Consider the following 11,460-nt stretch of genomic DNA (forward strand, 5'->3'; position numbering starts at 1 on the left):
TCAGAAAGTTCCTAGTTCAGTGAAGAAAAAAATATAGGCTTTTTTTATCTTTTCCATCCCCTATTATTTTCTAATTTGGCTGCAAATTACTTTATATAAATTATATTAAAAAAAACCCAAATTGAACACATCATCTCTATCCACACCTAATATTGTTAATGTCACATGTAAATGAGTACTTTATAGGTGTCAGTCAACTATTATCTCTTTTGGTTCTGTAATTCTTTTGTTAGGGATCTGGATGACAAACAGCTGTGTTCCAGTTCCATCCTCTCTAACAGAGTGTGGCCAAATCGTCCATTAGAGCTCAGCACATCATCCCCGTCACATTCCACAAGAAGGCGAAACCCACTGCCACGTACCCTGCATCCCATCAACACAAGCCACTCTCGTACTGGGACCCCAGTGTCTGTGGATAATGTCTTCAAGGGAACTCAATTGTATGTCTTAAAACCAGTTTCTCACTGCAAGTTACCATATCTAGAGAACCCAGTTCATACTAAAAACATTCAGTTAAATAGAAAGAACATTAATTATTTGATTAAAGGAATTAACTGTCCATTAAAGCACAATCTCCCTTGAGTTACTAAAGTTGGTATTTATAGTGCTACAAGCTGTGAGTCAATGAATCACATATTTAGGTAGTTTTGCACACAGATTACACTGTACAAGCAAATACCACCATCTTTCTTGACACTGGCTTTCTTTTTCTATAGCCTGTTTTTGAGCTGTATTTTGTCTATATTTTTTGGAGCTCCAACTACCTGTTGCTGTTCTAGTCCAGAGTGGGTATAAAGAAGGTGTCCATCTTAAGTTATCTGACCAAAGGATTCTCAATCAACTCAGTAAATCCTCAATTACATCTAGAACGTCTTCTTTTTGTTTGGCATAATGATCTGAATGTCATTTAGAGGGACCTTGGGTTATCAGGAAACAATGTAGGGTTTAATATACTTCTCTATTCCATGTGTGTTGTATATGTAACAGTTTCCTTTTAGTTTCTCAGCTTACCTATAAATTAATTCAGCCTGGTATTTACTTTTTTTTTGTCACATACACTCTAGAGATTTGGTCCTTGTCCCTTTGTAACTGATGTTTCTAATTCCAGTATTTAATGCTTCTGTTCCCTGTCCTGAGGCTTTGTTCAATCTAATGACTGTTAACATCTCCCGTTTAGTACCATGTATTTTTTAATGTATGCACTAGGAAAGTATTTTTTTAAAATGCTGATTATAGTTTTTAATGCCTCTTTACAAAATATCCTTACTTCAGTCAACTCCAGAACATGTACAGAGCTAAGGCCTCTTGATCATTTCTAGCACTTCTCATACAATAATTTGTAGACATCTTTTAGGTGAAAAGGCTTTCCTAGGAAGAGGTTTTTTCTAGAAAAGAAAACACTTTATCTTTTCATGCCTTCTGTGACTAAAACTTAATTAATTTTACATTTGATGTAACTAGATTGGTTTAGCATTCCTTTAGAATGCTTCTAAAAGCCTCTTGCACCTATTACTTCAAATACGCAAAATATGAAGGTGAAAGCCTTGTTTTACCCCAGATGTTTTACATGATGCTTGTAATAAGTGAAAGAGCTATACTCTGCACTTGCATTATATAGCTTTTTTCACTTGCTCTGCTTAAAATGCAGGCCACTGTTGTTTTATAGGCTTGTTGCATAGCTCCCCTTGCTAGGCTGAAGTTAGCAGTACTTCATCCTAAAGGTTAAGAACAAAGAGCAGAAAATAATGCTGTGTCTGGGAATAGGTAAACAAGATTCTACCATTGTTTGGTAATTGCACATGAAGATAACATACATATATATATATGTATACACACACACCCCCTTATTCTGCAGTACCAGCTGCACAGGATACCCCTTGAACAGGCACTGGATGCATTTTATTCAGCTAGTTTTTATATACACCCATTTCTGCTGGGGTATTCATTCTCAGACTCACTTTCCCTATATTCTTAATATTAAACATTCTGAAAACTAGAAGTTCTTGTTAATAGATGAAAAAGATTTCTGCCAAACTTCACCCATGTTTCCAGTAATCAGCCTTAACACCAGCATCTTGTAGCAAAATTCTGCAATTGTTGCTTACTTTTAACATTGTCTATGTAATGCCAAACAAACTGACAATACTGTATGTTTACACAATGGCAAACATATAAACTATATATTTTTTCCTGTTCTTATTGGTGCATTTCAGTCTGACTGCACATGAGCAGCTTACCTCACCCTCCCCACTGCTGCTAAACCGACATAATCTCCTACCACCTATTAATACCACCAGTATGGCAGGTCATGTGAGCACTGCAGGATCCCAGAAGCAAACGGTAAGAGGCACAATAATTTAATTTTATTATTCAGTAGTCTAAAATTGCAATGAGTGCTGATCCAATTACCAAACCCAAGAGTTCCAGTCTGTTACCTTGTGACAGCAACTGAAATGATGCACAAAAAAGTCCTATCAGTTTTGACTATCAGCATCATCCAGAGTCAACTGCTTTAATTCCAGTTAATGCCAGAATTTTTTCCTCCCTGTAACTAGATGTAAAATGGTTGACTTGGAAAATCAGCTTTAATTTCTAGGCTAATTACTTTAAATATGCTGCTGCAATAAGGAAAACTTGTAACTGTTCTTCAATGCAGAAATCTCGAGGGAACTCAAGTCGAACTCACAGTATAACAGCACAAGAAGATACCCACCAACAGCTACAGGAGCGGCTTCTCTTACCTGATAATTTCTCCAAACCTAACACAACCAACACATTCTTGGTAAAGCATGGCAAATTATACCAGATCATCTTTGGTTTCTGAATAGGGTGCTCTGACAGTTAAATAAATATTACTTGAGAAGTAAGTGTCATAGATGATCTGTGCCAGGGAGTTCATCAGGTTTGCCATTTGGTTAGCTACTCTCACTTTAACAGAAACTTCATTGCTTGGCACTTCTGAAACAAGACACTTGTTCAGGATAGCTAATGCACTATAGTCTTCATAGCCAGCTCTGAACTATGCCTCTGTGCAGCTGCTGCTACTAAACTATTTCTTGAAAAATAGAAGTTTGCAATGCTTGTGCAGAAAGCAAAGCATTACTTTAGGTATAACATTCAATCTGTCACCTGCACTGGTAATCTAGCATCTTCTGTGAAGGCTTAAGAACTGTGAGGTAGGAGAGGATGCTTTAAAGTTTTGGGTAGACATGAAGAACTAAATTTGCAACTATATTCAGAAACACTGCTTTATTGCACAAGTTTGCTGTGCTGTCAGTGTCCATCCATCCTGGTTCTGTATTAAATTCTCTTGGTTTAATTTATTGAAACACAACTGCGAGTTTGTTCTAACAAGGAATTTTGATCTAGGCTTTAAAAGCTATCATCTCAACAACAGCTTTTAAATAGCTGCTTGTTTAGTTTCTGTGTATAGTTTCAATATCCCTGACTTAGCAGTTATGAGCAAACAAACTTTCTGAAGTATACTTTGAAATAGAACTACTTCCAGAAATGTTGAGAGTGCCTTTAACTGTGGTCATTCTGAGTGTTTTAAAAGTGTATTTTCTACTTCTAAAATCGATTCAACTCTCCTTGAAGTTGTAAAAGTTCTACTTAGACCTTTACCACATCTTAGATGTGTTTAATTAGTTTGTAGCTGAATTATCATTTCCATGTTTTAAGATTTTTGTCTGCATACATACATTATGTGAACTTTCTTTTCAGCTAGATCCACAGCGCCGTCATTCTTACACTGTTACTGATCACAGTAATCAATCTCGGACAAGCAGAGGATCAGCAAGTTCAGGTATGCTCATCAGTCACGGAATTTAATACCAAGGAAGAAGTAGGCATTTAGGACAGGGATGCATTTCCTACATAGGTAACTGTGTTGAGGAAGTTTTTTAAAGTTCTAGATAATGTTTTGTATTTTCCACTATACAGGTTTTATAGTTGCAAAGAACATGTTTGGGTGCAGGCATTATTACCTTTTATTACAACCAGCTATTTTAAATGATTTAAGGAAGCTTCACATAATTGGCCCCAGTGGCTCTCATGTCAAAGGTAAAAGCAGGAACTGCCAGTTTAAACATAAACTAGCAACAACTGCTTTCTGTCAAGGGGTTTTCTTCTGCTCAACTGTGTAACTGAAATTGTCTTACATCCAAAGGAAACTTATTTGCACTGTATCTGAAAGGTGTTCTAATAGATCTTAAAATTGTTTTAATCAGCTTGAAGTATATTTTAAAGCCAGTAACTGTACAATTCACATCGGTACTGTGAAATCAAGAGTTTCTTGTACTGTTTTATTTGTAACAATTGGATAAACAGTGGAGTTACTTGGCATAACCTAAAATGAATCTTACCTGAAATTATGTATTTTTAATTAACCCAAATATCAAGGCAACAGGAAGGCATTTTTGGTGCGAATGTAATGCCTAACTCTTCCATCTTTTTTCCCTTCCTTCACTGCAAAGTTATCTCAAGTTGTTTGTGGTTAATGCTTCAAAAATAGCTCTCATATATGCTTTGGAGTAGTTACACAGTCATAGCCAGGGCTGGGTTTTGTTTGGGGCGTTGTTTTTTTGTTTATTTGTTTGTTTTTTTGTTGGTGGTGGCTTTTTTTACATCTTTAATTTTTTATAGTAGGGAGCTACAGTACTAAGCTATATGTGTGCACACAAGTGTTACAGTAGACCAGTGAAGATTATCTTCAGAGATTTAGGTTTCGACCTCTTATTGCACACAGAAAGGCTAGCCTAGTCAGTTGAAAAGGATTTTGTTCACAAGTAATGCTAGGGCAGAAATTTAACTTTTGTGCCCCGGAACAGATTTTCTCAATGCCCTCTTGATAGCTCTCAGCTGAGTCTGCCTTCAGCATTCATTGCTAACTTCGATATAAAGTCAAGCACTAACTCCACCTGGAAAGGGTGGCACAGAGCACAGCCTTAGATACACTTTCTGAACATGAGGTCTGTCAAGGCAAGTTACACTGGACTCCTTTCATCACAGTGTTTTGGGATTTGTATGATGTTGACAGAATTTCCAACATAAAACTATACTAACAAGATATAACTGAACATGCAAAAGATAATGTAAGCTGCAGAGGTTAAAGTAGCAAGTACATGGGTCATTATTAGAGGATAGCACAGTGGCCTACTACCTTTAATATAAGTAGTACAAGAAACTTGACTTTAAAGGCACTAAACTGAAGTAACTTGTTTCTAAACAAGAAAGGAGTGGTTCCTACTGAAATGAAAGAAAATACCTGCTCTTCCCCCCACACCCAAAAAAAGAAACCAACACATTAACAGTATCTTTGAATGCAAGATTAGTTTTAAAACTTGAATACTTAATGAAATATCAAGGAATACAGTAGTTCCCTGCAATGCATCAATTACGAAAGGATAAACTTTGTCCCTTTTGGAAGGCAAATCACTTGTGCAAGTTTGAGACAAGTTACACATAATACAGTTGATAGCCATGTATTAAAACTAACATGCTTTTTATTCTAAGCTAGCAGAGCTGTATTTGGTATTTAGTTTTAACACTTTCTGGAAGTCTTAAAAGTTGTACCTGATCTCTGTTTATTAGGTCTTCAGCTGCATGGGTCTGTGAAAGCCCGCAAGCGAAGTGGATCAGTCACAAAAAGCAGACAGGGGTCTAACGTGCCATGAAGCATTCATCCATCTCCACAGAGTCATGAACCACCTCTCATTCTCAGCAATGTCAACATTGTTTACAGAGTTTTCAAACACCCTTCCTTTTGAATAGTTATTTTTATATAAATCTAAGAAGCAGGTGCCAAAGATTAGAAGGGGTATACTTAAACATTCCATTTTCTACCAGTAGAAGAGTTATACTCTGGTGGAAGGGTGATCACACTCCAGTGGGCAGTAAAGCCTAACTCCTAGAAAATCTAGCAAATGCTCTCGGTCACTGCTGTTTTCCCATTACAGGGTTGTGGCTGGTTCATGTTGTTACAGGAAGGTTCTGCAGAACCTGTTGATTTTTCTGTTAGCTCTGCAGAAAATTAATCAGGCCTTCCACAGCAATAATGATCTAAACTTTTTATAACTATATAACTGTATTTTTATGTTTAAAGCAATATTACACTATCAAAAGCAAGCACTGCACATGACACTGCTTCTACAAATCAACTTAGACCTAAGTTATGAATCCTGTAGTAATTGCAGCAAATATTAATATACATGTATAAAACTACGGTGGCAAACCAGATGAACAAAACTGACAGGTTCAAGGGTAGCACACCACTGTCGTCTCCTGTGTTGTATACTTACACCTCTTCCTCAGTGACTGAGGAACATTTAAGAGGCAATAGTCTTTTAGTACAAATAGTTCTAGACAGTATTCAAAGAAATTACGTTATCTTCCTGATGGAATATTTTGCAGTATTTTTACAGAATAAGTCAGCCTCCCTTTCCAGAAACACCTGCAATTATACAAGATTTCTGCACTGCACCCTGAAATTCCACAACTCGCAGATGCAACATAGCTTTTAGTAGGAATGTTCTGCACTGTGTGACAGGCATACTGGAGGTATTAGCTGTAGTTCCCCTTGTGGCCCCAAATAAGACAAAAACATGAAATACAGGCTTCTCAAAATAAGTGATTAGTAAAAGGTTTTAGTCTCAAACAGTGAGCACCAGACTACAGGTAAAGTATAAACACAAGGGGAAGATAACCACTGACTGTATTTTAACTAAGTTAGGGCTCTGCATGAAAACAGCTGTTCCTTTATAACCCACTTCAAAAGCACTTTTTCCTGAATTTCCTTATTACTATGTTTCAAATTAGAATTCATATGGAAAAAAACTTGTCAGAGTTCTTTTTGAAGTGGTTCCCCTGTTTCCCCACTCTAAGTTATGCAGTCTGTCAAATGTTGTCAGTACCTGCAGAACTACTAGTATTTTTTAAGCAGTATTGAAATTCTTGAGTCCAGCTGATCCAAGCATGCTCAAATCAAAAAGAAGGGAAAAGAAAGGAAAGCAGAACTCTGCAAATGTAATTGGGTTAATATTCCTTTGCATTTCTAGAAAGAAAAAAGCACACTGGGCTCAGTCTAAATTTCTTAACTTTGCATAGAGAGAAATTGATGCTAAAGAGAGGCCTCTAGTCATTAAACCCTTTCAAAATACAGTTTCTCTTAACATAGTACAATGTCATTTAGTTATCACAAGCTTAACTGCAGATAAGCACCCTGTTTTTTATCAGTGCCATTCCTCAGGGACCAGGTTAGTTTTCTGTAGCCCTAGTGCATAAGTTATAAAAATATACACATAAACTTGCATAGATTTATAGTAATATAATGTAGTATTTTACATCCTAGAGGAGTCAGTGTGTTAAAAAAGTGAAAGCAGTCTCATAATAAGGTGATTATTGATTTCTGTACAAATGGCTGACACCACAGACTTCTCCTGGGCTGTTAGATGTCTATTTTGTATAGGAAAAGTAATGTTCAAGTCCTATGTTGTACAACATAATATGCTGTACTCAGAATAATCCTTGCAAGAAGCCAAGTAAAAGAGAACAGAGTTATCATCTACCTCTAGCTTCCCCCCAGGAAGCTCTATTAAATAGTCAGTTCCTGAATGCTACCACTGCAGCAATGAGGACCTTCAACTCTAACAGGAAATGTTCACCTTGTGGCTCATAAGCCTTTGAAAAATGATCCACAAAATAAAGCCAGTCCCATTCCTTTTAACTGAAAACCAGTTACCTTTAAAATTCATACCCCTATGCACTATGTCAAATGGCTTAAAAACAGAAGCAAAAAAACATTAAAGTATTTGTGCATCTTACAGCAGTAATTCACTCCTGAAATAACCGAAGTGTTGACAAAAGCAATGAAGTAGCTAATCAGTACCATCCTACAGCAAACTGGGTGGTGATGCTATTGAAATAACATGCAACACATTTCTTAAGCTTTGGAATTCCCTGTCACAGGACATCATAAACCCTAAAGATACTCAGTTCTGTGTATTTTTAAGTTTTTTTGCCTCATCTCAGTGTTACAGAATTACTGCATGTTCCAGTCTCATACTGTTATTTAATTTGCCACAAGCAATCAAAGACCAAATACTAGATGGCCCTTTCATCTAATGCAGTCATGTGCACTGACACAGTTAATAATAGAGCCATATTTTTTGGTGCTATAGAAGTATGTAGTATTTACTTAAGTTAGTCAGGAGGGTCAACATGATCAGTTTGTTTTGAACAGCTAACTGGAGAATGAAGAGCAGGCTGGGGAGGCAACATAGCAAAGAATTACGTAAAAAGTTTTCATTTATTAAATCTGCAATTTTCCAAAGTATCTTTATAAAACCCCTGGAAGATCTAACAAACACTTGTTGAGCTGAAGTGCAAAGACCTTTAAAACCAGCAGGTTTACTACAAAAGGCATGTGAGTAGCAAAAATATTTCCAACTTGGAAACCATAAGAAAGCACTGAAGACTCAAAGGTGGGATTACATTATTTTACCATCAGCTGTACTGATACCCTTAAGGTGACTGGAAGAAAGAATCTTCAACACAAGTTTAATAAACACACTGGCAGCCTAAACATCACACTGCTTCCCTACTGTGTCAAAACTTTTAGTCAAGTATCTGCTTGATGTTAACCGAAGAGCACCCAGAGGATTTTGGACAATAGCACCACAACACTTTGCCTTTCTTATTCATATGATGTGTTCTGGATCATACCTTCCAGTCACAGCAGGTGGATGCACATGCTCTCCAAAACTGTAGCCCAGGTTAGCTCCGAAATTCTCCCAAATTTGTGTGTTCCCATACAAAATAATACCTGATATTTCAGCCTATACAGTTCTTTATTTCTTTCCTTTCTTGGCTGCAGTCTTCTTTCCTCCTTTTTTAGTATTATTTGCATATTTTGCTTCCAGTTGGGCCAAAAAGTCATCCATTTCCTTTTTTCGATCTTTATTTCTGCTCTGGGGGAGGAAAAAACAAAACCAAACCACTTTTTACATTTTTTTTTTACTACTTCCCAATGCAGATTTTCCTATTGAAGTTAGATGGCTACATAAAATCTTGGAATATATTCAACAGGGAATGCAAGCTACAGAAAGCACAGTACCACCAAGCAGAAGCCAACCTGAATTCTCTAGGCATCATACCTAACTTCCTGAATTACCGAGAGAGGAAGAGTGGCTGTAAAATTCACAACATAAGGCTAGGAAAAGCAAAGCAATTTCTAGTTTATACCCTAAACTCTATTACATTTTGAGGAATGATTTAGCATAAACATTCTAGGAAGGCCACTGAACAGTAAGAAAATAAAACCAGAAAATGTCCCAAAATGCAGAACATAAACAGTTTTTATTCATCCCTCAGACACAATAGCAAAATAGTGAGACCTATCAACCCCTACACATCCTTGTGGAGTCCATCAGAAAGAATCATTGACACTCTCTGTGCAACTGCCTAAGGCCAGAATTCAAATACTCTGCTTGTGTATGCAATAATAATACTAGAATAAGTGTTAATTTTTAAAAAGATAATAAAACCCATACAATTCTCTGATTATTGAAGTACGTAGGCAGCTAACATCAAGGTCAGGTTTTAACCTCAGGAACTCAAAACAGCTGCAAGGATCCAAAACACAAAGACACTCAGGGAAAACATGATTTTAAGCCAGTAACATAATTATGTTTAACAGACAGAAAAAAGCCTTACCTGAATCAGCGCTTTCAAGTCATCTTCTCCACCAAGGCCCAGCTCATCTTTAGTCTTTTCTGCCTCTCTAGCTTCTTTTTCTGCCTAAAATAGCAAACTAGGTTTTTTAAAAAGTCCTTTGCATGTTATTTGACAAAGTCTTACAGTAGTTACCAAATGTTATTTTTTTGCATCTCCATACAAATAGCTGCAGGGAAACATGAAGAGTTTCTAAGTTTCACCACAGATGAGAAATTAGTCCAAGAAAGCCCATTCTGGCTCCGCAATTTAGCCGAGCAAGACAGTTTTTTTGGTGTTTCACAATGCTGAATGTGATGTCTATCTGCACCCCTGTTCCCCCCACCCAGTTTTGATTTGTCTTAGCAGCTATTATACTTTAACTGGTTACTGTGATGTGTATAGAACATATTCTACAAATACCCAGGTAGCAGATGGGGTCCACTTAGTCCTAAATGTTATTGCACACTTGCCTAAAGGCAAGCATAATGTTTCCCACCATGTACACTTCTTAACTCTCGCAACTCATGGCTTTGTAAATAAATGCAGGAATATGTTAAACTGTAATAAGCCATTGTGTATAATAATGAAATAAAAGTAATATGCAACAGCCTATTACAACTCAGAAGCTTTCCACAACAGTTTGTGGGAGGGCGTAGAGAACACAGGTGAACAAACATGGAAGTCAAAGATCCTGAGCAAGATCTGTAACGCAGCGATCCTGTGGCAAACATCTGTCTCAGGGGCAGTTTCATTTATTTCTACCAAGGGAAATTAAAAGCTTATAATAGATAATGCTTTCTCTTTGGTCCCTGATTGATATAACCTACCCGCCTTTTTCTTGCCATCGTTTTCTGCTTAGACTCTTTTACGAAACCTTTGTAGGATGGGACTTCTCCAGCAGCAATGGCTTTTTCAATGATTTTCCTTATCCTTGGTTCATCCGTATAGTTCACACACAACACTGACTCCAGTATTCTGTCCATGTCACCCTCAAAATCCATGTATGCTGCTTTAATATCGGCTAGCTCTTCCTCTGAGTCTTTATATTTCTTTTCGAAGTCTTCAATATCTTTTACAGTAATCTGAAGCAAAGAGGTGACACTTGCAGAGTTTGAGGATGTATTTGCCAGAAGTTTAAGAGACAGCGCGCACACACACACACACCCCACACCCCCTCAGTGCTCCAGTTTAAAGCAAGTAGGGCAGTCCCGGTTACAGCCTTCCCGCAAGGCTCTACCACCCCGCGGGGGCGAGCCCTGCGGGGCCCTGCCCGCTTTTACCTTCTTGAAGAGCAGCCGCCAGTACTCCTGCCAGTCCCGCTCGCCGCTCAGCGCCTCGCCCTCCTCGTCCACCGTGCCCTGCTCGTCGTACAGGGCGCGCTGCTCCGCATCGCTCAGGACAGCATACGCCTTGCTGAGGATCTGCGGGGACACGGGGAGGCCGGGTTGTCAATCGGTCAGTCACGGGCCGCCGCTAGCGCCGCCCGCCCTCCCTCCCGCTCTCACCTGGAACCGCCGCGTCGCCTCCTCCTTAGCATGGGGCTCGGCGCGGTCGGGATGGACACGGAGCGAGGCGCGGTGGTATCCGCGGCGGATCTCCTCGGGCGAGGCCTCCCTGCGGACGCCCAGGACTCGGTACAGGTCAGGGGAGCCGAAGGCCGCCTCACACTGCTCCAGCAGCCCCATCCCGCCAACAGCGTCGCACCGCCCCGCCGCCGACACAAGAGCGCCAACCACCGCCCCGCCCCGT

General features: G+C 38.7%; 2 protein-coding genes across 2 annotated transcripts in view; one reads left to right on the forward strand and one right to left on the reverse strand.

Moving 5' to 3' along the window:
- FAM149B1 (family with sequence similarity 149 member B1) overlaps positions 1-10,329 on the forward strand; it is an 18,712-nt gene extending 8,383 nt beyond the window's left edge. Inside the window, exons 10-14 of the mRNA XM_031053426.2 lie at positions 234-440; positions 2,214-2,340; positions 2,657-2,782; positions 3,724-3,805; positions 5,593-10,329. Of these exons, the coding sequence (XP_030909286.2) occupies positions 234-440; positions 2,214-2,340; positions 2,657-2,782; positions 3,724-3,805; positions 5,593-5,675 (625 nt within the window). The 3' untranslated portion in view covers positions 5,676-10,329. The remainder of the gene's footprint in view (positions 1-233; positions 441-2,213; positions 2,341-2,656; positions 2,783-3,723; positions 3,806-5,592) is intronic.
- Positions 8,287-11,433, reverse strand: DNAJC9 (DnaJ heat shock protein family (Hsp40) member C9). The gene is made up of 5 exons (XM_005153705.4): positions 11,217-11,433; positions 10,992-11,132; positions 10,539-10,793; positions 9,712-9,795; positions 8,287-8,966 (listed from the first exon to the last, which is right to left on the reverse strand). Exons 1-5 carry the CDS (start codon positions 11,394-11,396, stop codon positions 8,847-8,849), a joined length of 780 nt encoding a protein of 259 aa, XP_005153762.1. The 5' UTR covers positions 11,397-11,433; the 3' UTR covers positions 8,287-8,846.
- Positions 11,434-11,460: the final 27 nt, after the last annotated feature.

This window comes from Melopsittacus undulatus, chromosome 4, assembly GCF_012275295.1.
Source record: "Melopsittacus undulatus isolate bMelUnd1 chromosome 4, bMelUnd1.mat.Z, whole genome shotgun sequence".
NCBI classification, from domain to species: Eukaryota; Metazoa; Chordata; class Aves; order Psittaciformes; family Psittaculidae; genus Melopsittacus; species Melopsittacus undulatus.